Source organism: Strigops habroptila, chromosome 1 (genome assembly GCF_004027225.2).
Source record: "Strigops habroptila isolate Jane chromosome 1, bStrHab1.2.pri, whole genome shotgun sequence".
NCBI classification, from domain to species: domain Eukaryota; kingdom Metazoa; phylum Chordata; class Aves; order Psittaciformes; family Psittacidae; genus Strigops; species Strigops habroptila.
The window spans coordinates 46801525-46827366 of NC_044277.2; the positions used below are offsets into that span (position 1 = coordinate 46801525).

Consider the following 25842-nt stretch of genomic DNA (forward strand, 5'->3'; position numbering starts at 1 on the left):
TCTGAGCTGAAACAGGATAATTTAGCAGAAAGTCTGTTTGTGGTATCTGCTTTCCTGCTGATCACAGCTGGCATTGGTCTTTAAACCTCTGGCTTAATTTTGTGTGTATTGAATGTTACTGTGTTGATTAAATTCATTTTGAAGTAGATACACAAAGCAGTATGGTGTATTAGTCTGCATTAGTCTTTCAGAACACAAATTCATGCCAAATTCAAGTTCAACTACTTGTAAACTGAATTAATAGAGAACAAAGCAAAAGAAGGGTTGAATGTTTCCTGTCAAAAGGCAAGTGAGCTATTAGTTGGAAGTGGAGCTTGGATTTTGAAGAATAATTGCTCTGATTAAATGTTTGTTAAACAGTTTTCAAAAATCATAATGATTTCTAAAGGCTTTTAAAAAGAGCAACATTAGGTAGCAGATTTTTTGAGAAAGGGAGGAAAGATATTGCATTTATATGTACCATAGTATATGAGTGCACTCCAAGGAACCTTCCTGCTGCTCTTAAATGAGAGGCAAGTAGAGCCACTGTGGTTGGGATGGGTAAAAGAACTAAACTTCACATTCCTGTACTGTTACTAGAAACAATCAAGCTAGAGCAAATCCATAAATGATAAAAGTCTATTTGTGCTTGCATCCTCCCTGTAGAACCTGATTTCTTAAATTCTTCCCTTCTCCAACTCTTCATACTCTGCCTTTTTATTTGCTATGTTGATTTTTCGTAGGAAAAAAAATAAATCCTGTGTTTTGTGAGTAAGAAACACATGGGATAAGCCTCCTTCGGTAATAGTCTCCAGCCCCCAGTTAGTTTGGCTTTGTCACTAAAAAATGGGAAATGTGGGACATTTAGGTTCACGTTGTAGTGCTACTTTACTGTAAGAATTCACCCTGACTGCTGTGTTAGTAATCTCAGATACTCAGCACTTTGAACAAAATGGTAAATAAGACTTTTCCTGAAGTTGTGCAGTATTAGGGGTCTGTTAAAGGTGAAATTTAATTCTTTATTGCTGTCAGTAGCCTAGTTCTCAGGTATGACTGCAATAACCAGTTAGAGAAGCAATATGTTACGATCTACCTCTCTTTAGTCTAATGTATCCGTATCACTTAATTGTCTTTGCTCCAAGGCTGGCACATGATCATCTCTATCCATTTTCCTTCTTTGGGCTTTTCATGATATTTGACTTCTGACCTGTCAGTGAACACTCTGATACCTACATGTTCATTGTATGTGTGCAGCTTTCGGGGCTAACGGTGTCATCCGCCTTTAGAAAAGGAGAATTGGGTATGCTGCATTTTTAAAAGAGTTTTCAGATTGTGAATCTTCAGTTTATCCATGTATGCCATGGTCTTACAATAAAATTGCTTTTTCAGGCTGTTCATTTTGCTCCAGAAAGGCTTTTAAACGTTGGAAAGAAGTTTGGCTGTTCTCAGACAAGATTTCCTTTTGATAGTCATGGTTACGCTGATATAACCAGAGCTGTGCTCTCATCAGCTGTGGTTCTGCTGTGTGATGTTTTAAAGTTGTCTTATGATCCAGAGAATCAGTCCAGATGAATTAGGTGTAAAGCAGGATATTTTCATTCTGGATTAGTTCAGATTAACTGCAGAACTGTGTAAATGGCTTTGTTGGCACAGCTGAAAGGGTGCTATTGGGAAATGGGGAGCGCCGGAGAGAACTTCTTAAGCCAGCAATTCCATTGTAAAAAACACCAAACATCAGAATATGGGACTTTAAGATGTTAGCATGTTAGGAGTGAATTCACAGACCACTAGTGTATGCCACATTAAATAAGGAGATCACTCTAAGTCCTGTACACTACTTTGCATGTATTGGTAATCAGGTGTGTCCACATGGGGAGCTAGTGCACTGTACACAAATAGTACTTCTGTTGTGTACTAACTTCTATGGCTGATTCAGAAATCAGTAAAAATAGCAGCCGGTTTGATTTTAGGAGTGTGCTCTGAAGTGCATTTCTTTCATACGTGAAGATGTGATTTGTCTGTCTGTAGTACCGCACCTGCACAATAAATACCTTTTTCAACCCTTGGCAGTTTGCTGAGAGCTGTGCCAGGCAGGCTGGTAACATAGATGCTGAGTCCTTTAGCCTGTGTGGTTTTGCTGTTTTCCTGATTTAAATGCTCTGAGGGTTCTGCAGGATTCTTTCTGCTTTATTTGAGTTTGTGTAAAGCCTTCTAGCTGGAATAGAGGTGGAATTTTTCTCTTCGGTTACTACATGCAGGCAAAACCTGTAAATATTGGACCAGATGTTAAACGACTTAAAAGTCAAAGAGGCAGGAGATAAATAGCTGTGGAACAGAAAGCTCCTGCTTTTGAGGATAGATAAGAACTCAATTTTATGGGGGAATTACAGAGTATCTCTGAAGTCATCTAGTTTCTATAGCTCACTGTTTCCCAATTAATGTCCACAGTTAACATATTCCTAGTCACTTAAAATAAAACCATCTGAATTTGTACCAGATTATTTAACATTTGATTTAAATAATTTCCAGTTATAGAAAAAATTAAGAATTTTCTGTGATTATTTTTTTAAGTATCAGAAGAACTGGTTCTATGTGGACGTTAAGTATTTTAGGGTTAGATTTTCTTGTTGCTAAACTGATGCTAAAGAATATTTGTACAGAGAAATATTTTTATACAATGATAGACACAATTTGAAACAACTACAGGTTCCAATTTCCTCTTTAAACAAAGTGTTTAAGTATTAAATTTTGCACTATTTTAACATTTTGACCAAATAGTAAGTCAGAGTTTCTCTGATTTTTGAAGGTACTGAGATTTAGAAACTGGTTGTCATTCTGAATTTAAAATTCTTTACTGCTGGTGTCACAACTAGTACTCAGCAGTGAGAGCCCAAGTTATATTTGTAATTACCTTCACTATTTAGACATGATTGTAAATGCATTTCACAGAAATCCTTCCTAACCCCCAAATATTACACTTGCTGAGAATTTATATAGGTTATTCTTTTTTTCGTTTTTGTTTAAGATATTCTCAGTACTAGAATACCCTGTGCCTTGTAGAAGAGGAGTCGTAGTCCAATTAAATAAATCTCGTTTCTTTCAAATATCAAAAATGTATTCCTTTATGATCTTATTTCCCAGTCTGACACCTCAGTAAGTACTCTGCAGGTGCCATCACCACCTATCAACAGAGTACTGTTCTCTGAGACTGGGACAGGTGCTGTGATATCAGCAATGTGATATTAGCAGGGCAGGGTACCTCCTGGGACGAGATATTTTGATTCACAGAAAATGGGATTTGAGAACTGAAAACAAAGATGATTGATTAAATTGAGTTAGAGCTTCTCTCAGAAAGATCAGAAGGCTCTTATGTTTGTGCTCTATGTAGCTTTTAATTGTTATTTGGAGAGAATTTCAAGAAAATTGTATTCTCCATAGTGTACTTCAAATAGCTATTGCTATTTGTATTGATTAGCAATACTGTGTGCTTAACAGTATCTCCTGTCTTTCACATTTTATTGATGATTGAGTTGATATTCCACCTCAGTTTTTATAACAATAAATGTTCTGTAACCAAATCTTTCAATCTGCTGTTGATTGTAAGAAAAACCTAAGAGGGCAGAGAAGAGATGATAGATGGAAGTTCCAGATGTACAATTCCACCATGGCAGCTTTTATTGTTTGCTGTCTTGCATTTGATCTGATTTATTATTTAAAAGAAAATCATCTAAAAAAAATGCAGTTTGATTGTTGTATTAAATGTATGCTTTCAAATAACTTTCGGTTTTAGTAGGATTTTGTTTGCCGAAAGTTGTCAGGTAAAATCTCATGGGTCTTATCTCTTTCCTGTTTTCTTCTTTCTTGTCTCCTTTTTTGGTTAACACTGCAGGTTAGTCTCAGTCTTTTTCCAGTTCAGGTTTTCAGAGTTGGACAAAATAGCTTCTAATTTATTTGTTTTATGCTCGGATAAATTTTAAATGCTCATAGCGGCTATAAATTATCATCTCTGTGTTTGGGGAAGCGAGCCAAAAATTAGCAAGTGAAGCTGTGTCTAACATCTTCTCATTCTTTAATTTACTTTTTACTGATAGTAAAAAATTTAACAATTTCTGTTTCATACTTGGAATAAAATCAGCAATTACTTTGATTTCCTTTCTGTCATGCATCCAGCAGAAGGAGGGGAGTAGCTTCTGCTTTGGTTCTGTTAACCTAACTACATTTAGATGTCATTTCACCCTTTATATCTACACTGAATTTGTAGGGTTCCTGTTGGGTAACTTCCCTTTTGCAAAGAGTGAGGAGGTTTTTTTTTTGTTTGTTTTGTTTCTTTATTTAGTATTTGTCTTTCAAATACTGTGTGTGGGGTATGCTAAATGTAATCTGATTTAAAAGAAGTTTATCGCCTGTAAAAACCTTCATCAACTCTGATAGATGTAGGGCAGTTGCTGTTTTAAAATAATTTTTTCTTGCCGCCTTCTGTTTGTGGCCAATAGAAAAAACACTTGGGAGGAATTTCACTGGGGAATAATTACATCTGCAGGAGATGTTTCTTTTTAATTACTATCAGGTAGTGATTGGTTTATGACCCCGTCATGAAGGCTTGTAAGATGCTTTTAAAATACACTGTATAAAATCCTATATAACTCTTTCAATTGTATATATATAATTGTCTCTATATCTTACTTAAACTTTGTTCTAGTGTCTTCTGTTGATGAATTCCTCAGTTTGTGTGGTTTATGTGGTGTCTTGTATGTTTAATGTTATTCCTCAATTTATTGACTATTCTCTTGGGGTTTTCTTTGTTGTTAAAGCATAAATGGAATGATCTACTTCTTGTATGTATCATACATTAAATTGTATTTCTGTCAGATCCTTTTATGTTCATTTTGAGGTAGAAAAAAAAAATCTGTCCTTTTTTACTTGTTTCAGGTGATAGCATTCAAAGTCTTTAATCACTGATTGCCTGTCTTTGCAATCCTTCTGCTTTTACAGTATCTTTTTGTGGTTGTTTTCCTCAAATTGAACTGTCATGATCACAAATACCATTACTTTTTTTTTTCCCCTTGCTTATTGTACGTCATTCTTGATAAGTCAAGTACTGAGGATAATCAGAAAGTTTTTTATGGATCTTTTTAAATTATTTTTTTCCCACCAAACTGTTTGGGTAGTGGTCAATTTGTTTTTTATTAGTTACAGTAGTAGTTCTTCTTTCTGAAAAAAGAGTGGTTCAAAATTCAGTGTAATTGCTGTATTATTTATGTTGTATGATTCCATGTTGAATCTTGGCACCATTCTACTTAATTTTTTTCTTCTACAGTTTTCAGTAATTAATCTTGCAACATCTTCAGATGTTATTTACTAACAAATATTTTCAGGGAACCTCTATATGTTCCTTCCTTCTTTGAACTTCATGCAAGGTTATTGCTTATTTCTTCCCTTTCAGCCATTTCTGATCAGTTGAAGCGTACACCCCTGGACAACATATTTCTGCAAATGCTATGTCAAAAACTTGCGTTAAGAAGTTGTTGTTAAATATGCAGTTAAGTGGTTTAATTTGTATTTTTTAACTTTTCTAATAGATCAGAAAGATTTGACTTCCCTATATTGATACTTTACTGACTTATCTTTATCATCCTTGGAGTTTCATAATACCTTAATTATTTTATCATTTACTTATAGCTTGGGGAACATGGCTTGTAGATTTATGATTCCTAGAATCGTACATTGTTTACTTTCTGTTCATCTTACGGGGTAGTTTAATGAAAAATTGAATGTTTTTTGGAGCTTGGATCTTTTTCTTGCCGTGTTTTCAAGAGTCTGTAATGGGTTCACACAGGTCTTCAGGCTCTTTCCGTATCCAGAAGCTCCTCTTTCTTGCTAAATTACTTTCTGGTCATGCTTTTTGGGATGTTTTTAATCACCCCCTCAGTTCTCTCAATTCCCTGTAGTTTGTGAAGTCTCTTGTGGGTTTTTTTTTTTTTTATCTAATGGGATTTTAAAAATCCTTGTACTTTTTTCCCTGTCCTTGAATGTCTGCACTCTCAGTGCTGTTTGTCACTGAGTGTTTGTCTTAAACAGTAGTTGTTTTGAAAACTGCCAAAATAAATTTCATAGTTGGAATATGTAGTTTTGTCTCAAATAACCCTTTGGAGATTTTTTTTTTTTTTTTTTTTTTTGTCCATCTTTCCATGCAAAACGCCATGTGTGTGCTGGTGCAATTACACTTACAGGACAGCTAAAACCTGACTATGATCTAATATTTTTTTAGTGTTTCATAGTAATTTTCATTATCAGCATATTCTCTGAACATTGGTTTTACTAATGATTTGTACTTGGAAACCAAGTAGTTCATTTTAATTCTGAAAATATTTCAATTTGGATGAGTTTTTGGCTTTGCTTTCTGCTGACATGGAGCTGTTGTTAATACTCTGAGCTCTAGCTGCTCATGTGGATGTACCAACAGTGTTGGTTTTGCTGGTATTCCAAAACACACTTTCTAAATAAAACTTAAAAACAGTCTCTTTGTTTTCTTTCTTGTATGTTTCTCTGTTTTACATAATTTCTGTTAGATACAAAAGCAGGATGAGAGCTCTTGAAGGTGAAGGGAAAGAAGACTTAACTGCAGCATTCTTACTTTGGTTGCTCACTAGTGGAGGAAGATCAAGCAAAACAGAGCAGCGTTTTACTCACAGCGTTCAGAGAGTAGAGCTGCCTTTCACTTTTACCTCTTCTGCCTTCTGCCATTTCTGCTATAGGATGAGGAAGGCTTGCTTATAAAAGGTGCTTGTGGAGGAAGGGAAAGAATTTAGTAAGAGAACTCATCTAATTGCTTGCGTTTTCCTTCATCCCTTTCCTTCCTCCTGCTGAAAAAAGCCTTTGCTAATTTCTTGAGCTATTTATAAAAATATTGCAGGGAAAATAATACCTGCTTGAGATATTTGAGGAAATGGTGAGAAAATAATTAAGTACTGTTCCCCTCCTACCTCTGTCAAGTGACTATGTGTCTCTGTACGACCCTGATGCTACCATCTCTGGGGCCCAAGAGGGGTCCTGCCTTATGTTCATTTGAAAAGCATTACTCTTTTGTACTGTATTACTAGTTTGTCTTTACAAACCTCCTGATGAGTAGGTGTAGGTATAATGGGGGCTGGGCTAAGCAAGAACTTGGGATTTACCCCGTTGGCTCTTTCTCTGAAGAGAAATGTGAGGAAATACACACACGGTTGTCTCACAGGAAGGGTTTTGCATGGGTAGTTACAGCCTTTTAGAGAGTCCTCCAAAGCTAAAGACCTAGGCTTTTGCTCTCACAGAGATGTTTTTTTATTCCCTGAAAGCATTTGGCTAAGGTATGTGAGGAGGATTGTGCAGTCTCGCAGGTGTTTTTACTAGGAAAGCGAAGCTGGCTACCAGCAGTTTCTGTGTCTCCTTACATTGCTGTGGGTAGAACCTACTAGTAAATTCCCCCTTGTATTTATTGTTTTTCTTGCTCTCCCTCTTTGAACTCTCAAGGTTATTCAGTTATTTTCCTCACAATTTCATTAGGAAATTTGCCAAAAACATCCTTTCTAGGCAGCTGTCTCTGGACCTTTGGAGGCCAGCACTAATGTGCTCTCAGTCTGTAGGGGGTGTTTGGCACAGAATAATGAACTGGGCCTTCAGCGCTTCGGGGGAGAGATGGGAAGAGATCGCAAACACTTTACCACACCCAGGTGCAAATTTTTGCTGGTCTAAGAGCATTCAGAGGCTTTCTTCTCGTGTTGTACCTGTTTTGTCCCAGTGCAAGTTCTGTTAGCAGCAACAAATTGTTGGTGAGAGAGAATTAAAATGAAGAGCTATTTTTCTGCTCAACAAATGTTGCTTTGAAGGAGAGCTTGTGTGTGTGTGGGAGGGAGTGACCCCAACGATCTTAAACTGTTCAGATATAGTTTTTTAATGAGGCATTGATTTGTATTTTTTTATTTGAAGGCAGTGCTCGAAGGTGCTGTGATGTTGCCTGCATGTAATACTTCATGTAAAATTGATTGGAATATTAAACATTTTGCCAAAATTAATACTGGGAGGAGTTAACCGTATCAGGGTGAGAAACGCTTTTCAGTGCTTTCTTTCATACCCCGCTGAACAGTATAGGCAACTGTTGTACCATATGTACATATAATATATTTGTCAGACTAACTGCTTCTCGTGTTTGACTAAACTGTCTCCTTTCAGCCACCCACACAGAATATGCCTATGGGTCCGGGAGGGATGAGTCAGAGTGGCCCTCCCCCACCGCCGCGCTCGCACAACATGTCTTCAGATGGTATGGTAGGTGGGGGCCCTCCTGCACCACACATGCAGAACCAGATGAACGGCCAGATGCCTGGTAAGTTTTTCTCCTCTAAGACATTAACACCAGTGTTGCCTGGCAACTGAAACGACATGGGGGCTCAAGGGATACTAGATTGTTGATGACAAAACTGCTTTGAATGCCCCCGAGTACAAGCTCTCTTAGAGTTTGTTAGCTACAGAGCTACGTGACCTGTATTCAGTGTTTATCAGGCTGCCCTTGGGCTTTGATGTAGCTGACACACAGCATTCCTCTGATGAACAGAACTGGCTAAATTTAGTCTGTTTGAAACCGTGCAGTACAGCTGGCTTTAGAAGGCTTACTGGGGAAAGGTATTGGCCTGTGGCTGAGTGAACACAAATCCTTCCATGAAAAGATAATGTGAAATCATTGTAGCTAAATAATTAGATAATAAGAAAACAGATACACCTCAAAGAGGGCGTTTCAAATGTGGGTAAATGTAAAAAAAAGAAAAGATTGCTTTTATACAGAAAGTCATCCAGCTTCCACTAATCCTCAGTGTTCTTTATGACTGAAGATGTGTTGAATCGTAAGGGATTTGTAAAGAAATGGCCTCCAGATTATTGTTCTAGGTGTAAATTTTAAGTCTGTTTTTATGCCATCCTGTTTCATAGTAAAAAGAAAAGTGCTTGGAAGTCAGAAACAAAGCAGTGAAACAAGATGATAAAATTCCACATTGTACCTACCAGTACTGGCTTTGGGGTAACTATTCCCTTTAGCAGTCAGATCAGAATGGAGTAGGCCATGGAAAAGCTTGCTTCTTTATATAGAGGCTGTTTTCCAGAATTTCCACTCATAAAGTCATACTGCCTATTTCATGTGAATTGTCTTTCAGCTTAAAATTGCATTCCCAGGATTGCTTTTGTTCAGGACCCCTTCATTTTTTTGTATGAAGGAAGATTTCATACAAAAGCTCTTCAAGGTATTGATACTTCCAAGAAAGGAAACTGCTGTCGAAGGATCTTTGAAAATTCATCTCTTGGTCACAAGGAAAAGCTCCTTGACAGCAAACACAGTAAATAACTATGCAAAACTTAATATGAAGTAAAAAATAGCATAATTGCTGTAGTCTGTAATTTCTGTGCAAATCTTGATAAAATGGACCTGATAGTGACAGCTTTTCTGAGAAGAGTAGCTGAATAGCCTCCAGGGACTGTGTGTAAGAAGTATAATAAAAGATCTAGAGAAGAAGTTACTTTCATCATACATGTTGGTCATGGTCTGCATTTGCAAGTGGAAAGAGCAATATATGCTGCTCCCTAAGTAGGTCAGAGATATTCTGGTTGTGAAGTCCTCTATCCATCTAAGATCCATCAGCTCCCATGGAGAATAGCATTGCCTCTCAGAAACCAGCCTCTTTGACCCTCTAGTGTAATCGTGTTATTGTTATTATAGTGATCTTTTCCAAGGAGAAGGATTACTAAGTCACAATGTGAGCATAATGACTTCACTGCAGAGCCACAGGGGAGAAAAGTCACGGCTTAAACATACATATTTTGTAATTAGATAGAATAAGAAAAGAGCTCTTACGAAAATATGTGAAAGGTAAATAGGTTTGTTTTGGTATTCACCTAGAGAAATACTTAAGTACAGTTTCCAACTAAGCTTTAATTTAGCCTTACTTCCAACGTGTTTGCTTTTTTGAATATCTGTTTCTTCCCTTTTCTGCTTAAGGTTGTCTCTGAGGGTGTGAAGATTAACAGCTTAGGATGAGGGCATCTCTAATATCAGAAAGGCATGCTAAAATCATTTCATAGTTCATAGTTGGAAAAGGGAAAACATAATCATTTTGTTAAGTGGATTACTGAGTGTTTTGGGTTTTTTTGTTTGCTAGTTTGCCTGTGTATGAGCCTTTCTGTATTTCACAGACATGTATCTAATAATTTCTGCAGTGTATACATTTGCTTTCTGTTTATGGGGCACTTACTCTAAAATTACATAGACACTTTGTGGTAGAAGCCAGATATAAAACCTTAAATATCTGAAGAGACAGGTGATCTGTCTAAAAGGAACAAAGTCACTAACATGCAAACTGGGAGAATCTAGGCTTGACAGCCACAAGTTCACCAGCCTGGAAGAAACAAAATCAAGGCTCTTAAAAATACCACTTGGGGATTTCTGGAAGGATTAATCTGAGCATGGGCTTCCACTGGCCTGAGTATGGGTGAAAGATTTGATAGGAGGTTCAAAAGAACTGCCTAGTGATGGACAGGGCATGAGTTGTTTTAAAGTTCTGGCATAGACCTGTCCCATTACCTAAAGGGCAAAGGATGATTTTTCTCATACTTGTGTTCTGCTTAATAAAGGACCTAGAGTGCTGTTGAAGCCCTTAATTGCATCCCCTGGCAAATGAGTCCTTTTACCAGGAAAGACAGTCCTGATGAACCTTTTTCAGCCGGTAGTGGAACCGAGTGTTATCTATACCTGTGACAGATCATGGCTTTTACCTGAAAAAATTACTGTCTGAAGAGTTACACTGAATGAGAGTTTGTGTGATGCGAAGTACGTTTGGTTTTGGAAGGAGATTATGAACTGGGTTGTGCTGGTGGCAAGTTACCTTCCCGATTTCTTGAGCTTGTTTTATCATATGTAGAAAGTTGAAAGAGAGGACTAGCTGTAGGGTTTTCTGACCTTTGTCATGGCACTCTGGTAGGTGACCTTCCTGAGTAACAAGTGCTTGTGTGTTACCACTAAGTTCTCTCAAACTCATCTTTCCTTTCTGCAAATGTACTTTCAAATGCACTTAGGCTGGTTTAAAGCTTCTCAGAGCTAAGATATGGTCCATAAGTGGTTAGGAGGAAAAAGGACTTCTGTTTGTAGTCAAGATAGATACTTATTCCACTAACTTTATTACAACACAGAATCTAATTAGTATAGCATTTGAAACAGTTATTTTAATGGCAGATACACACTTCGTGTTTCATTCATATTCCATTCTTTCTATTTCATTCGTATAAAAAAAATATTAGAAAATAACTGTTGTGTCCTTATGTGCAGGAGAACCCTGTGAAGTATTTTGGCAAAGTATTAAAAAAAAAAATAAAATTTAGTAAAGTGTGTTCTTACAATTTTTCATTTGCAAGGGTTTTCGATACTACAGGCTTAGCTTTTCCACTGTTCTTGTCTTCTGGCTTCTCACTAACAAACTATATGATTTTGACCCCAGGACATAACACATGCCTGTCATTTCTTGTGCCAGTTTTCTCTTATGAGTGATTTCTACTATTCTGATGCTACCTGAGACATGCAATGTAAACCAGTGCTTTAGGGAAGGTATTTTGTTTTTTCAGCTTCTTTTCTCTTGTGATGATTTTTGCCTTCCTCATTTTGCTTCTTACATTACCAGTTTTTAAAAACTTTTTTCACCGTGTGTTTAGCTAGCTCTCTGAAATCCATTATTGACAGTTTCTTCCTTTTAAGCAAAGAGGAACAAAACCACTCCCACGCCCTGACTTTCTGTCACTAACCCTGTGTATTCCTTTTCTTAGGAAAGAAATTAAGAAAGTAATCTTCTAGCAATCCTGCAACATTGCTTGGCACTACAGTCTGAAGCTTTTCTTCACCTTAGCTTTATTTTAACACATTGATGATTGGTCTCATGGTTAGAGATGATCTCACTTTCTCAGAATTAAACTGTCTTCGTGTTCTCACTGTTACAGATTTAGGCAGTGTTCAATTGAAGAGAGGGCAGCATAGGCATCTGTAGTTCTCCGTCATGGTCATAATCCTATACAGTGAGTTACTTTTTTTGTATTTCTGGTACATCCACCTTTGTACAGTTAAGGAATCTCTGCTCACCTTGTTTTGCATGAACAGTGAACTGCATATATGATACCTTTTTCAGCTTTTTCACTTTCCTTGGTAAAATAAGCTTATATGTTCTTTTCAGTAAGGTGTCTTGAAAAGGGTAAAGGTACTCTTAAACTTATTCTGGTTTTTATGTTGGCTTTTAGTAGCTATGTTCCTTCATCACTGTTATCTTTTTCTTCTGCATCTTTTTGTTTGCAGGTCAGTCGGTATTGCCTCTGTGACCTTGTGTACAACTCTGTGTCTTTCCTTTTGCCTTCATTCTGTCCTAGATTAGTGGAGTTGTTTCTTTAGCCAAGACAGAACTTGGGAGCTGTTTACATCTGAAGAAAGATATGCATTCTGGTGTTTGGGTTTGGGGTTTTTTTTCCCCAAAGGGGAGATACGTAGCTAAATCACTATTTTCCTACAACTTTTCTGGCATAGTTACTTTTAAGTTCCTTTTCAAAGTTTTCTGTATTTCTTAGGGTTTTGTAGCTTAACAAAAAAATCTGTGGCATGTTTGGCAACAATGGCATCTTCTTGGTGAACTCTATGTATCAACACTTGCCTTGTTTACAATTGACTTACTCTGTCACTTGCTCTGGTGGTACATATCTTTATAAACTCCTCGTGGTGCTTGTCATATGCATAATCCTTGCATTTCATTTACTTGTCATATTTATATCCAGTCACACCTCTTACTAATTTTACTCCTAGTAGCTTCTCACTTACCCAGCTAAAGTAATGAGTAAGCTGATAGGATAATATTGTAATGCTTATACTTTTTAGAATACCCATTGAGAGTAGATTTAATTCAGAGAACAAGCCAATTTCAACCTGTGTTGTCAGGAAGAGGGGAAATAAAGGGTGAAAGGTTGTAGTTGGTACAGAAGTATATAGAATCATAGAATAGTTTGAGTTGGAAGGGACCTTCAAAGGCCATCTAGTCCAACCCCTCTACAATGAGCAGGGACATCTTATGAACAGGTTGATCTTCCTTTGCATCTTTGCAAGAATGAGGTGTGAGCTGATAATTTGGTGGCTGTCCTTCCAGTCATCATCTCCTACCCTAGTAATCTGTAAATACAGTTACAGAATAATGGCTATAGCTTATGTGTTCAAACAATGTTAAATATGCCTTTAGCCATTTTTATTCTACATGCATTTGTACCGTGTCAGTGTTAATAGTGTCTGACTTTTGGAGGGGGAGAGGGAGAGGGGATTAATGATTACAGAAAAGTGTCTAGTATGGTTTGTTTGAATAAACAGAAATGTTACAGGTATTGTGACAATTATATAGTTGTGGTAGACCTACCAAGCTGGTCTTAAACTGCTCTTGTGTAATTCAGGTTGGAATTTGCGGTGTGTTGTGTGAAACTGAAAGACTGGGATTGCATACGGTATGGATATAGGATGAACTATGTGATAATTTACACTTTTGTTGTACTAGCTTCAGTTGCTCAACAAAAGAAAATGGCATAATAGAACTGAACTTCGACTGTTAACTATTTTTAAGTTTTGAAAATTTGAAGTTAACTATTTTTAAGTTCTAGCTTTTTTTAAATGTAGTTGTATTTAATGACTTCTATTTACTTTTGTGATTCAGTATGACTATATTTGCTTGTTTCATGATACTTAATGTAGAACCTTTTTCCCTGTTTTTCTGAAGGACCTAATCATATGCCTATGCAAGGACCTGGACCTAACCAACTCAATATGACAAACAGTTCCATGAACATGCCTTCAAGTAGCCATGGGTCAATGGGCGGCTATAATCACTCAGTGCCATCCTCTCAGAGTATGCCAGTGCAGAACCAGATGACTATGAGCCAGGGACAGCCGATGGGCAACTATGGTCCCAGACCAAACATGAACATGCAGCCAAACCAAGGTAAGCATTAGCTTCTGTAAAAAGGAAATGTCTCAGATATGGACATCTTTAAAGATCTTTTCCTGTAGATTTCTGGCTCTAAATGCATTTATACCTATGTTTGGATGACTCAACACCTCCTTTCTCCCATGTGTCAGTGACTTTTTATTTATTTGCAGACATTGAACTGTTTTCAGGTATTGTGTGAGAATCTTGGATTGGATCTGCTTTCATCAGTTACAAATTTGAACTGCTGTTTATCTTTTTCAGACTTTACACTTCCATCTAAGTGTTGTTATTGCTTGAGTTGATAAAATACATCTATACTTTTCAGTCTCTTGGGTAAATTGAAAATTTAAAGTCAGGTAGCCCTTAGATTTTTATACCTAATTAATCCTTGTTCTCTACTGCATGCTGGTTTAGCGTGGAATGTCTGTTAATCTTAAAGAAATAAAATCCAGTGCCAGGAACAAATCCACTACTCCCTACTGTTTTCAGGAGATGTCCTTGCGTAGGTAGTAAAATTCAAAACTAATTTTGTATCTGGGATATTTGCATAGCATAAACAGAGATGATGTATCCTGTTGAAGTGCAAGGACATTGCAAAATTAAAATACTGCATTAGGGTCACAAGAGACCAAATTATTAAGTTGTATATCTACTGCATATTCTGATAAATGTGCTTTACAAATCAACAAGCAGTATTGTAAACTTACTTAAGTCTGTTACTACATTGGATCTGGGCGTACCACCTGCTAGAAGACATGCTGCAGAAGTTTGGGACCATTTGTTCCTGAAGAGTACAAACAGATAGGTTGTGCTGGTCGGTTTGATTATTAGGTTCGAAACAAACAAAAGACTAAGTTAATGAGAGATCAAAAATAAGTCAAGACAAAACAGACATTTCTGCAGTTTTCTTATCAGTAGTGAAAGTGGCAAGCCCGAGTCCTTCATTGTCCACATTGTTAATGGCATTTTTCTTAAAATTTAATGGCAGAGGAAACGAGAGATAGGCATATAGCAGAGCAAACTATCGCAAGTGGGAATATTTTCAGCTGTCTCTCTGAATTGGCAAGTTATCTGTGTATTCTGAGCGATACACAGTGGACTAATTTTGTGAATGTTGTAAGGTGCTTTGGAAAAGTCCTGTGTGTGCTCACTTGAAATTTCTTAGTTGCAGAGAGTTAGCAATAAATATGTAGCAGTACGTGTGAGGGAGCGATCCTCTTAAGTCAGTCTGCAGAAAACAACTTACTTTGTATGACTGGCCTACAATTTAGAACTAGTGATTATTCCATCTCAAAGTAGTGTTCTTTACTCTTCCTTGTAATATTCCCCTACTGTATTTTCAGTACTCTGTCAAACTTGAAAATTGCTCATTCAGAGTTAAGGCAGAAAGATACTTAAAAGGTTTCTGTTCTGAACAAATAATAGTACTGAAGTGGCTTTGGGGAATAAAGAATAAAGCAGTATCTAACCAAATTACAGGCTCAAGAGCAAGAGCAAATTCTCTAGTGAGAAGAAGAGCTGGAGCCATTGCCTGCCACTCAGGGCCACAGTAAGCTTTCAATTGGGTAACTAGTTTTGCCAGATTTTGACCCTTTAGACTGACACTTTTTCCATTCCAAGTGTCTGCTTCAAGGCTGGTGGGTTGTTTGGGGGTTTTTTTGGGTTTTTTGGGGCGCTTCCCCCCCCAGAAGTTTCACAGAAGTGGAGAGCCGTTTCTGACAGTAGGGTGAAAAATTGCATTCTTCAAATATTTCAATGATGTCTTATAAAAATATTAGTAGAGCACTTCATATGTGAACGTAGGAGTGCAGGTGCCCCTTGCTTTAGAGCAAGGCTCTGAAACTTGTCTGTTATGCCAGCAAGGTGCTACTTGCAGTATCGATGAAAATACTGTCCCAAATTAGGCAGATTTTAAATACCTATGGGGTAGAAGTCTTTAAGTCTGAACATGTGCATGTTCGTTTTGTATTGGTAGCTAAGGTTTTTAAGAATATTCCCAGTTAGGTCTACTCAATACATTTTCTCCATTTGCTGCTTTTAGCTGTTACGTTTGTATTGAGATTTAGTAACAAATTAGAGGAAATATTTTTGTATCTTTACTCTCTTGTGACTCCAAGACAGCAGGGGAGAGAATGGCATGGAAGTCTGTGAGACTGACATGTGGATAGGTAGCCATGATCCAGTGTGGCTGGGCAGAAGTCTCAGCAAAGCATGGATAGAGCAGGCTTTTCATTTAAGTGAAGAAATAAGTATGAGCCACTAGGAAATGCATTAGGATGCAGTTTAACAAAAAGGGAGCAAACACATTGTGACTTGAAGATTTCCTAACTGGTAGTGTGTGCTGCCAGTCAGAAATAGAAATGAACCAAAATTTCTGAACATCTGTATTCTTGTCAGGAGACATTTGTAGACCTTTATGCTTTGTTCCTTTCTCTTGTAAAAGGGTGATCCATATTGAGAATGAGAGATCCTACTGTATCTGTCAGTTAATATCAGCACTAGCTAAATATTCTGCAAGATAAGGTCTCAGCATCTCAGGTTGGCTGTTAAAAATTAGTAGATGTTTTTGACCTTAATCTTTCTTTGCATGGGTTCCCCATCTGTAGAGGAATGAATCTGATGGTAAGATGATACAATCTGATTTCACAGGAGTGTTGTGAAAGTATATTCATTATGAAGATTTGTACATTTAGTTACAAATGCCATAAGAAAACCCATGAGTAATAATTCTGTCTTCCTTCAGTATTTGACTAGGCATTGGCATCTCACACGAACAATTAAGAGGAAGCAAAATATTAAAATAGCTTTTCAGTGAATATCAACTGTGTACTGAATGAGGCAAGTGGTTTCAGAAAACAAGCATGCTGTCAGATAAAGTCAGCATAACATACAAATGTTTGATCTTAACTTTTGGGTGGTTTGAGCATAATTTTTAATGTGCGTTTTCTAGCAAAACATCTTGCTGTATAATACACATATTGAGGCAGATGATGTTCGCAAAAAAAATGAAAAAGTGCTAATTAAGAAATAAAATGCATAGTAACAAAACCCATTATTGGATTTACTTTGCCTCCGCTTTGTATTTATTATTGGTTTGCACTAGTTTATGAAATGCTAGCCAGAGGAATATCCTAAATGAGAAGCAAAATTGAATAGTACTGGGTTTTTTATATAGTCAGTCCAGTTGAAAGAAGAGTTTTAGTCATTTTGGATTTCGGTAGCAGATTGTTTTAAGTGGAAGATCCTATAGATGACTCTTGATTAAAAAGCTACTGTAGCAGCCTGGGTCATCCATAAGGAATATTGTCTACCTTTTCTGAAAAGATAGGAAGCAACAGGAGCTGAGTGAATGTGGAAGAAACTCTGTTCTTGTGGGTACATTTCTTTTGTGTGGGAAGCTGCTTCTGTTGAAAGAAATATTTCAAGTCTTGTCAATTTTTGGCTTTTCAGAGGGAAGGCGCAAGCCTGGAACCTGAAACTTACATGGAAATTTCTCTAATTTCTGTTGAACAGATCCTTCACAGCGGAATTCAGATACTTTAAGGACCAAGAACTTATAGCTTGGCCATCTCAAGCGTTTTTTACCTCAGATCCTTTTGCTAAGCTTGGCCATCTCGGAGACTGTGTTTCTCAGATCGTTCTGCTAGGATTCTGTTCTGTTGCCTGGAGCATTTGAAGCAAAGTTGCCAAACTCCTCAGTTTGTATTTAATGAGCATTATAGGTGCTGGGAGCGAGAGAGGGAACTAGTTTGCTTTTAACAGGTGAACTCTGCATGAGAGCATCATGTTGACTCAATCATTTGCAGAAGACCAGTTGTCGAATTTGGTGCTGATTTTTTTTTTTTTTTTTTTTTAATTACAGTTTCATTTATATAAACTTAGAAAAACTCCATTAAAGTTTCAGAGCTCTTTCAATTACAAGCAAATATGATGAGATCATAGTGACAGCACAGATGAGGCAGGTACAAAATTCCTGTTCTTTGGTTGTCCGCATAAAGATAGGAACATCCAGTGTTATCTGAAATAGAAACTTATTTCGGTGTGATAGATCAGATTAAAATTATTTCTGAGGTTGAGTACCTTTTGTGACTGTCTTGCCATCTGTTCATTCCCATGTAAGCAGAGGCCATTACATTGCAATACTTTAGCTGCTTACAGTAACCATGATGTTGAAAAGGACCTTAAGATCATCTAGTTCCAACACTAGACCATGTCATCCAAGGCTCTGTCCAGCCTGACCTTGAACACTGCCAGGGATAGAGCATTTACCACTTTTTTGGGCAACCCATTCCAGTGCCTCACAACCCTCACAGTAAAGAACTTCTTCCTTATATCTAATCTAAACTTCCCCTGTTTAAGTTTGAACCCATTCCTCCTTGTCCTATCGCTACAGTCCCTAAGGAAGAGTCCCTCCCCAGCATCCTATAGGCCCCCTTCAGACACTGGAAGGCTGCTATGAGGTCTCCGCGCAGCCTTCTCTTCTTCAGGCTGAAGAGACCCAACTTTCTCAGCCTGTCTTCATATGGGAGGTGCTCCAGCCCTCTTAGCATCCTCGTGGCAGTCTGAATTTTCTGGACATCAAGCCTATTAAAGAAAAATAAAATTATCTCTACGGTCTGAAATGCAGTCATGCTGTAGCTGGATTTGTAGGGTGTCTAGCCGTAGAAGACACCACAATTCTCCTGTCTTGAGAAAACAAAGATATGAACAGGCGCCACAGTGCTCATTCTTTTGTCTGTCTTCTCTAGTGTAAAATGTGAAAGGTAACGTTAGTAACTAAGGAATTTTTGGTATGACTTCTTATGTATTTTTTTTCTTAAGTGACATCTGAAATTATGCTTCAGTTTGAGATGGAGAACTGTGGAATAAGCGAGTGAAGAAGTTTCTACTACCTTTAATTTGCAGCCTAAGTCATACATTAGGAGTAGCAAAAAAATGTGTATCATCAGAGTTTTTTGAGATAGTGTTTAAACTGCCCCCTCATGTTGAAACACCTTTAAGATTTTGGTTCATTTAACCCAAGTACATCTGAATTGCAGCTTTTCTGAAGAATCTTGAGAAAATTGAAAGCTGCGTTTATCCTACAGTAGAGTTCCTAAGCTGGCTCTTGCAAGAGTTACCACTGTCGCTTAGTTTAAAAACAAGCATTTTTTTGTAAACATGAAAAACAACAAAAAATGTTTTGCTGAGGGCTGCTGCATTGTTAGGTATATATTTTGTTGTTTAGATAACAGTGGACACAATGATGAGATTTACCATGGTAAATTGTCATGGTGTACTTCAGTGATACTCTAGATATGGATATCCAATTGCTTTATCAATACGAGTGCACGTTGTGAAATACTTAAAGAATAAACCTCTTCTTAACAACAAAACCTACACATTTCTGACTGAAGAAACAAGAGCTTGTACTGTTGGGTTTTGGCTATACCCAGGTGCTCCCATAGCTCTTTAATCAGAACAGCAAAGCCAGTAGTCCGTTAGTGAGTGTAGTTCCTGACTTCTCTGCTTCTTCAGAAGTTTCAACCATGTCAGCAGTTATTCTTGTCTTTTCACAACATTTATCACCAGTATCTGAATTTCAGCAGAAGAGACAAAACTAAGGAGACATTTTTAAACCTCTGGTTTTTTTCTGCAGCTCTTTCATCCTCAGTACACTTCTGGTCTTGATTTGGTAGGTTTATCTGGGAACCGCTTCTAGTTTGCATTCCTGTTCCTCAGTATTCACCTTACATGTCTGAAGACTGGGTTGTCAGTTTTCTTAAGTCATTACCAGGGTTTTCTACGTTAGATTTATATCATATGAAGTATTACATAATGAGTAAATTAGCTTTATTATAGGCTTCATTTTTCAAAAGAAAAAACAAATTTGAACTTCCTCACCCTCAAAACTTCCCCATAAAATGGCTCTGTTGTGTGAGACGATGGAGAATATGTTTCTTCTTTTAGGTATCTTCTTAAGAGAGGGATGTGAACCAAACTGGAAGGAAGCCAGGCACTCTGTTATTAACACAATACACAGTCTGGTACAGAGTAGTGAATTCTCATTGTGGCTCTACAAAGCGTTAATGAAGTTCTAATTTAAAAAGCAAACAGAAAACCTCTACATTGCACCATGGGGACCCAACACATTTTATCACATTGTATTGTGACTAATATTAATATTGTTAATTAACAAGCTTTCTTGAGATCTAGGAATATTATGGCAACAAGTTTCTTTTTTTTTTTTTTTTTCTTTTTTTCAAGGCTGCCTAATGTTTCTCGGTACTTCCAAACAGAGGAGCAGCGAAATGGAATAATCTAAATTATCTACTTGTTCAGACGATCAAAAAATTAAATAGATTTTTGCTAAGTGAAAAACACAGTTTTACCTTTTTTTTTTTTTTTTTTTTTTTACTTGAAAGTTGGGGCACAGAAACTGCCATGCTCAAGGATAGAAGCATAACTGGATCATTTTAAAAGTGGCCAGTATTTATCTGCAGAGGAAAATGAAGCTTAACAGAACTAAGGCCGCTTCTCACCAAGAGATTTCACACAGGAGTTTAATGGGATTTAACTAACACGCTTTGAATTTATACCATTAATTAATTTGGCTTAACTTTCTCTTGTAACCCCACATAGACAGGATTTAAGTGACTATATATTCCTTTCCTTATATAAATCCATTGTCAGTATTGACTTTATCTAGGTAGTTTTTCAGTAAAGTGATTTCATGTAGGACTTTCTGCTTGTGCTCCAGCACCTAGTTACTTAAAAATATTAAATGCAATGGCAAAATCTAGCATATAGAAAACTGGATGATGCCTTCCTGTCTCTCTGGGATGGAGCTAAGGGGTGGCTGTGCTAGTTAGATGTTTTGATTTCTTTTGGGTTTTAGTGAGGCTTGTTGTCTATAGTTTATAAGGGGGGGGGGGGGGGGGCAAAAAAGTTTAGGATTTCACCATTATAACACCAGTATGTGTTAAGTGGTGTGAATTAATGCACTATAAAAATATGTTGTTTAAGAAGTTTATCTCCTTTCACAATTCTTTCCTCATATTTTTAATACTGGAACAACTCTTTTCTGAAGTGGTACTACAGAGGAAGTGAAGAAGCTGTTCTTTGTTAAAAGTCACATCGACCTAACATGTAATCTCATATAATGAAATGGCCTAATCATCATTTTAATTGCTGTATGGTGTCAGCAGGGTGTTCTTTAACTGTCTGTTTTCATTACTGAAATTTGCATTTCTTCAGTTCAGCCTTAATCAGATTTTCTCAGTTGGTAAAACATGGACAGTACTTGATCTCTCCTGGTCTTTTCCTGTGGTTCGTAGAAACTTGGTGCAACTTGGTATAAAAGAAGATTTTTGTTACAGGCTGCTTGGGACTGTTCAGTGGTGGGCAGAGCATGGATTCCTGTGGGCTTTTCAGCATACTGCTTGTTGTGTGATTGCCTCACTCAGTGGTACACGTGGTTTGTCTTTACAGGCTAAATACAATTCTTTATTTTGTAATAACAGCTAAGTGGCTTGTTGATGGATGGACTGTAACAACGTATATAATAAAACTATTTCCTAAGGAGCTGGCAGTGTCGAATAATTTTTGTGACTTATAATTTTGTGTAGATGAAACCCAATCAGGTTTTTAAAATAAGCGAACAAAAAATGGTAAAAGTGTTTCAGTTACTAAACTAATGTCTATATAGTTGTCCTGGGTTCAGCTGCAACAGTTACTTTTCTCCTTCTTAGTAGCTGGTGAAGTGCTGTGTTTTGGTTTTAGGCTGAGAACAGTGCTGATAACACACTGATGTTTTAGTTGTTGCTAAGTAATGCTTACCCCAATCAAGGACTTTTCAGTCTCACATGCTCTGCTAGTGAGGAGGGGCGCAAGAAGCTGGGAGGGAGCAGAGACAGGACACCTGACCCAAACTAGCCAAAGGGGTATTCCATACCACAGCACGTCATGCCCAGTATATAAACGGGGGCGAGTCACCTGGAAGGCCCAGATTGCTGCTTGGATTGGGCTGGGTATCGGTCGGCGGGTGGTGAGCAATTGTACTGTGCATCACTTGTGTTTATTGTTCTTTTTCTCTTCCCTTTTTAGTTTTATGTTCTCTCTCCTTGTTATTTCCCTTGTTATTATTGGTAGTAGCAGTAGTAGTTTTGTATTCTACCTTAGTTACTGGACTGTTCTTATCTCAACCCGTGGGAGTTACATTCTTTTGATGCTCTTCTCCGTCCCACCAGGAGTGAGGGGAGAAAAAGGGGGGGAGTGAGCAAGTGGCTGCGTGGTTCTGAGTTACCGGCTGGACTTAAACCACAACAGTAATTTGAAGAGAAATCGTCTAGAAAGAAGCCTCATGGAGACAGAGTTCTATTTTGTAATATGGTTCCTGAATTGATCACCTGTGTTTGCATAGGTCTAGAAACAACAAATCCTTATGAGAACACTGGAAATAAGAGCCTTTTTTTGGTCTATTTTTAAAAGGCTGGGTTTTCCATGTTCTTTTTGAAGGATTTAATCCAAGTTATGTGTTACAGAAGACGTATTTGCTACTTTTCCTTCTACAGGTCCAATGATGCACCAGCAGCCTCCCTCCCAGCAATACAACATGCCACAAGCTGGTGGCCAGCATTACCAGGGGCAGCAGCCACCTATGGGAATGATGGGCCAAGTTAACCAAGGAAATCACATGATGGGTCAGAGGCAGATTCCTCCATACAGGCCACCACAGCAAGGTAGGACTTCACTTCAGTGTTTTTACATTGGCTTTAAATAACCATCTTTAAAACTATTTTAAATCACTTTTCTTGCTTGCAATTTCGGTCAAACCATTGGGTGTCACAGACTGTTTGCGGACTCTTTTTTGTTACCCTTTTAAGGGTGGTTCTTGCAGCAACAGATTACTGGTATCACCATGAAACGTGAAGACAAGTATTTCTTTTGTTTTGAGTTCTTTCTGACAAAAAGTATGTAAAAATATGCATCTCAGATATGCTGATGCAGAATTCTGTTTCAATATTTAAATGAGAGGTACAGAAAAGGAACAGAGTACCTGCTTGGTTCTGAATTTGCGCAATTACAAAGAAAGGAACAATGTTCTACAATGTTGCTTCTCTTTTTCTTTTTTCTTTTTTTTTTCTTGCCAGTCCTTTTAGAAAAGGAATAACTTTATTTTTAGCACCTTAGTCTGTTATGCACGTTGCTAAAACGAGCTCAAAACTGAAGTTTTTTATATATGTGCTCAATCAAGTGCAGCCAGACAACTGTGTGTGTGTATATATAGATAGATAAGTTTTATTTTCATATTTATTTTTAAGTAAACCAGATTACATATGTTATCTGAAATGCAACGATATGGGTGGGGAGTACATTTGAGAAATATTTCTCATACTAAAATCAGAAATTAGCAGGCTTTATAACAGAGAAAACAAGTTATTTACGTATTGACTGGTTGTGGTTTTTCAGGCCCACCACAGCAGTACTCAGGCCAGGAAGACTATTATGGGGACCAATACAGTCATGGTGGACAAGGTCCTCCAGAAGGCATGAACCAGCAATATTACCCTGATGGTAATCTCTCATAAATGTTAACTTTCCCGTTTTCTATACCTGCCCAATACTAATGTAGTCATATGCCCAAAATTAGGGAATAAGGCAAGAGCAGTAATTGGATGTCATACCTCACATTTACAAAACCTTCCAAATTCAGAATTGTTACTACAGTTTAAGTTACTATGACAAGTTAATTTTACAACTTACTGAAAGCATGTAATTTGTAATACTCCCAACTTGAAACTCTAACAACAGTTTTAGTATTTCAAAATGAAGTGCTGTAATTGGTTTATCTAAAAGTATGGAGGGTTCCTTAGCATATCTTGTATAATTGAGTTGAACTAAAACAGTTGTAACTTTATTGTAAATAAGAGAGGGGGCGATATCCTTTTATTAAAGATTTTATTGAAGTTGAAAAACTTGCTAAAAAGATGTGCTTTTTCTGTAAATATTCTGTTTTTTAACTTCGTGTTTAGTTATCATGTAAGTCGCACAAATGTGTTATTGCTGCTATGGTATGGGCCTTCAGTTTAATTTTTACAAAGGAATAAAATGGTCCCTGCCCTGAGGAGATTGTAATTGTGAATCCTCTTTAGAAGTCCCCCCAGTCCTTTCAAGGCAAGACTGGAACTTTGAACTTCATAGATCTGTCCTCCTACTTACTTGGAATTTAGAGTGCTGAAGGCTGTTGGATTGTGTTGTAAGTTAGAAAAGTTGCAATTAGCGTGTGTTTGGGCTGAGCAGAGGCTGGGAGAGCAAAGATGCTGACTCGTGACTACTTTGATAACTGTGTGCGCAACTTAACGGTATCTTACGAAGTTCAAGGAGTGTGGTAGATGTTAATGTTTTAAGAATGTATACACAGCAAAGTGGAGTAACTGCCAAAGCAACTACTCATTGAAAATATAGGGATACAAGTTGGTTGTTTGTATTTTAATTTCTATTAAATTGATTTTAAGGTACATCGACCCACGTCTGTATAAGCTTACATGTGTTATTCGTGCAGTTATTTTACAAGTTGCATTAACTCATAAACAATCTTTCATTTTGGAACCTTTATGTTATACACATGAACTTTAAAGGGTTACAGGCAATTTACTGTAGTAGGGGCAATTCAGTGTTACCATCGACAGCTCTGTGACAGCACAGATTACTTCTCTAAGACCTATGCGTTCTATAGAGTCATTACCTCATTATTGCTCATATAGCACCTAAAGAGAATATATTATAATACTTGTTTTAATGATGATGTATTTATATTAGATTCAGTCAATGATGTATGGTAGAGTTGCAGAACTAAATACAATGACCTCTTAGTTTTAGAACTTTCTCATTTCCTTTTAATTCCAAAATGTTATTCCAAATTTATATAATCTGTGTAATTTTAATTCCAAATTTAAACAAAATTTTGGCTTGTTTTCTTGAAGCTAGCAGTAAGATATATTTTGGTAATCTGTAAGATAAAATATATTTGTTATAAAAAACAACAACAGGTAGGGTGCTTACTGCATATATTGGTTTCTTAATCAGAGATGCCTGAAAAGGAAGGTTTGTTTGCAGTGATCCTCCTCAGGACTGAAATGTAAGAAGAAAATACTTCTTAAGACTTGTAGGAATTCTGTTTGTAGGAAAAACTTTGAGAATGTTGGTTTTCTGTCACTTAAAAGCAAAATTTAATGTAGACTGTGGTTCATAACTTCATTGAGTTTTATTTGTTGTATTTCACACTGCTTTTAGCATATGCTTTTGAATTGGAGATCAGCAGAACAGGTGTTAGACAAAGTATGATAATTGCTTTCTTTGTTCATTCTAATTTAATTCAGGTTATTTACATGTGAAAGGCCTAAATGCTTTCATTTTTTTTTTTTTTTTTTTTGAGTGAAAGATGAAGTACTCCCCCCCCTCCCCTCCAACAAGGATTATCAGTAGGTTAAGACCATCCCTTGCTGTGATGTTGCTAAAACTACTGCATTAAGCCTTTTTTTTTTTCTTTCCTGTCACATGTTAATTCAATATGAAAGGAAATCATATTAATAAGTCTTTGGCTAATACATTTGAAAATTCTTTTTCATGTATATCCAGTTGAATTTTTTTCATTTTTCTGAGAAATGAAATATTTTTAGGGTTTTCACTCAGAGGCCATTAACGTTTCTTCCTGTCTCTTGTCGAATTGATGTAGGTCATAATGATTACGGTTATCAGCAACCGTCGTATCCTGAACAAGGCTACGATAGGCCTTATGAGGATTCCTCACAACATTACTACGAAGGAGGTATCTATATACCTTCACACACATACGCACATACATTCC

General features: G+C 37.1%; 1 protein-coding gene across 3 annotated transcripts in view; it reads left to right on the top strand.

The window, feature by feature from the left end:
- SS18 (SS18 subunit of BAF chromatin remodeling complex) overlaps positions 1–25842 on the top strand; it is a 43802-nt gene that overhangs the window by 10631 nt on the left and 7329 nt on the right. The window contains exons 4-8 of one of the 3 annotated variants that reach the window (XM_030479991.2): positions 8188–8341; positions 13785–14006; positions 22547–22714; positions 23445–23549; positions 25711–25803. In XM_030479991.2, the coding sequence (XP_030335851.1) occupies positions 8188–8341; positions 13785–14006; positions 22547–22714; positions 23445–23549; positions 25711–25803 (742 nt within the window). The remainder of the gene's footprint in view (positions 1–8187; positions 8342–13784; positions 14007–22546; positions 22715–23444; positions 23550–25710; positions 25804–25842) is intronic. The other 2 variants (XM_030480002.1, XM_030480011.2) reach the window with 2 other exon arrangements.